This window comes from Oncorhynchus tshawytscha, unplaced genomic scaffold (genome assembly GCF_018296145.1).
Source record: "Oncorhynchus tshawytscha isolate Ot180627B unplaced genomic scaffold, Otsh_v2.0 Un_contig_4549_pilon_pilon, whole genome shotgun sequence".
Classification (NCBI taxonomy): domain Eukaryota; kingdom Metazoa; phylum Chordata; class Actinopteri; order Salmoniformes; family Salmonidae; genus Oncorhynchus; species Oncorhynchus tshawytscha.
In genome coordinates this window covers 1-2,510 of record NW_024604006.1, presented here as the reverse complement: position 1 = coordinate 2,510, position 2,510 = coordinate 1, and the positions used below count along the sequence as shown (strand labels likewise).

Below are 2,510 nucleotides of genomic sequence, written 5' to 3'. Positions count from 1 at the left end.
GAAACATCTCCCAGTCCACGTGATGGAAGCAGTCTTGGAGTGTGGAGTCAGCTTGGTCGGACCAGCGTTGGACAGACCTCAGCGTGGGAGCTTCTTGTTTTAGTTTCTGTCTGTAGGCAGGGATCAACAAAATGGAGTCGTGGTCAGCTTTTCCGAAAGGGGGGCGGGGCAGGGCCTTATATGCGTCGCGGAAGTTAGAGTAACAATGATCCAGGGTCTTTCCACCCCTGGTTGCGCAATCAATATGCTGATAAAATTTAGGGAGTCTTGTTTTCAGATTAGCCTTGTTAAAATCCCCCAGCTACAATGAATGCAGCCTCCGGATAAATCGTTTCCAGTTTGCAGAGAGTTAAATAAAGTTCGTTCAGAGCCATCGATGTGTCTGCTTGGGGGGGGGGATATATACGGCTGTGATTATAATCGAAGAGAATTCTCTTGGTAGATAATGCGGTCTACATTTGATTGTGAGGAATTCTAAATCAGGTGAACAGAAGGATTTGAGTTCCTGTATGTTTCCTTCATCACACCATGTCACGTTGGCCATAAGGCATACGCCCCCGCCCGTCTTCTTACCAGAGATGTTTGTTTCTGTCGGCGCGATGCGTGGAGAAGCCCGCTGGCTGCACCGCTTTGGATTGCGTCTCTCAGTTAGCCATGTTTCCGTGAAGCAGAGAACGTTACAGTCTCTGATGTCCCTCTGGAATGCTACCCTTGCTCGGAGTTTCATCAACCTTGTTGTCAGACTGGACATTGGCAAGAAGAATGCTGGGGGAGTGGTGCACGATGTTGCCCGTCTCCGAGGTCTGACCAGAAGACCGCTTCGTTTCCCTCTTTTTTTCTGAGTCGTTTTGGTCGCTGCATGTGATCCACTCGGTTACACTGGTTTAGGCAGAACTCAGGATCCGCATCGCAAAAAACATATTCTTGGTCGTACTGATGGTGAGTTGACTGATCTTATATTCAGTAGTTCTTGTCGGCTGTATGTAAAGAAACCTAAGATGACCTGGGGTACTAGTGTAAGAAATAACACGTAAAAAAAAAAAAAACTGCATAGTTTCCTAGGAACCTTGAGCGAGGCGGCCATCTCTGTCGGCGCCGGAAGCTGTTCACTATCATCCTAATGATACTGAGAACATTGACTCAACCTATCCTAGCCAAGTACACTGAGAACATTGACTCAACCCTATCTAGCCAAGTACACTAAGAGGTGGAGATCATTGACTCAACCCTATCCTAGCCAAGAACACTAAGAGGTGAGAACATTGACTCCAGCCCTATCTAGCCAAGAACACTAGAGGTGAGAACATTGACTCAACCTATCCTATTAAGTACACTAAGGGTGAGATCATTGACTCAACCCTATCCTAGCCAAGTACACTGAGATCATTGACTCAACCCTATCCTAGCCAAGTACACTAAGAGGTGAGATCATTGGCTCAACCCTATCCTAACCAGAACACTTTGAGAACATTGGCTTGCATCTTTGCTAATATGATGAGAAGGCGTCAGTTATTCAAACGTTCTCATTTCTAGTACATTTTAGATCAACTGTAGTTGCTGGTGTGGTGTTTCCATGTTGTTGTTTCCAGAGTCCTGCAGAACTACATGGTGTGGCGTTTTGTCATGAACATGGTGGTGGGTTTGAGCAGGCAGTACAGGGACACCAGGAAAGCCTTCCGCAAGGTACAGACACGCCATCTCCTCGTCCTTTCACTCTCACCTCCCTCCTTTCTCTGTAGTCCGTCTTCTCTTCCTACATCTCACTATTTCTCTGGTGTGTGTGATGTCATCAGTGTGAGCCATGCCCTGCTGCCCCCCTGCAGGCGCTGTACGGTGCCACGTCGGAGGCGGCGGTGTGGCGGCAGTGTGTCATCTACGTCAACAACAATATGGACAACGCTGTCGGAAGACTGTACGTAGAGGAGTCCTTCTCTGGGGAGAGCAAAGAACTGGTGAGGTTCACGAGGGGGTGGGGGGAGAGTGTGTGTCCGTAAGCCTGTTCAGATCACCCATTGGCTGACACAATAGGGTCTCATACCAGTGAGTTTATGCTCACACAGATTGTGATCCAAACACATATTTTCTATGAAACGTTTTGTCAGGCCCCTGACACATACACAGCTATTTTAAGCTCATTTTAAGTTCACTCTAAAGCATTGTTTTCCTTAACACTGAAAGAAGAGATGACTATCACATTCTGTTCCAGAGGAACCTGGGCTGAGATCCACAATAGAGACATTATCAGTACATACTGATCTGTTTAAAGTGTGTGTGTGTGTGTGTGTGTGTGTGTGTGTGTGTGTGTGTGTGTGTGTGTGTGTGTGTGTGTGTGTGTGTGTGTGTGTGTGTGTGTGTGTGTGTGTAGATGGAAGAGATGATCTCTGTGATACGGGAGGTATTCATCAGTAACTTAGACCACCTAAGATGGATGGATGTAGAGACCAAGAAGGCTGCTGAGGAGAAGGTGAGACTCACCTGCCATTTGATATCTACCCGTTGACCTCAGGCTG

At 47.3% G+C, this 2,510-nt stretch overlaps 1 protein-coding gene across 1 annotated transcript; it reads left to right on the top strand.

The window, feature by feature from the left end:
- Positions 1 to 1,159: 1,159 nt before the first annotated feature.
- Positions 1,160 to 2,464, top strand: LOC121841957 (neprilysin-like; the record flags this gene model as incomplete). The annotated part of the gene is made up of 4 exons (XM_042312159.1): positions 1,160 to 1,253; positions 1,590 to 1,683; positions 1,824 to 1,952; positions 2,366 to 2,464. Coding segments are annotated over exons 2-4 (306 nt in total), but the record flags the coding sequence as incomplete, so codon positions are not given.
- Positions 2,465 to 2,510: the final 46 nt, after the last annotated feature.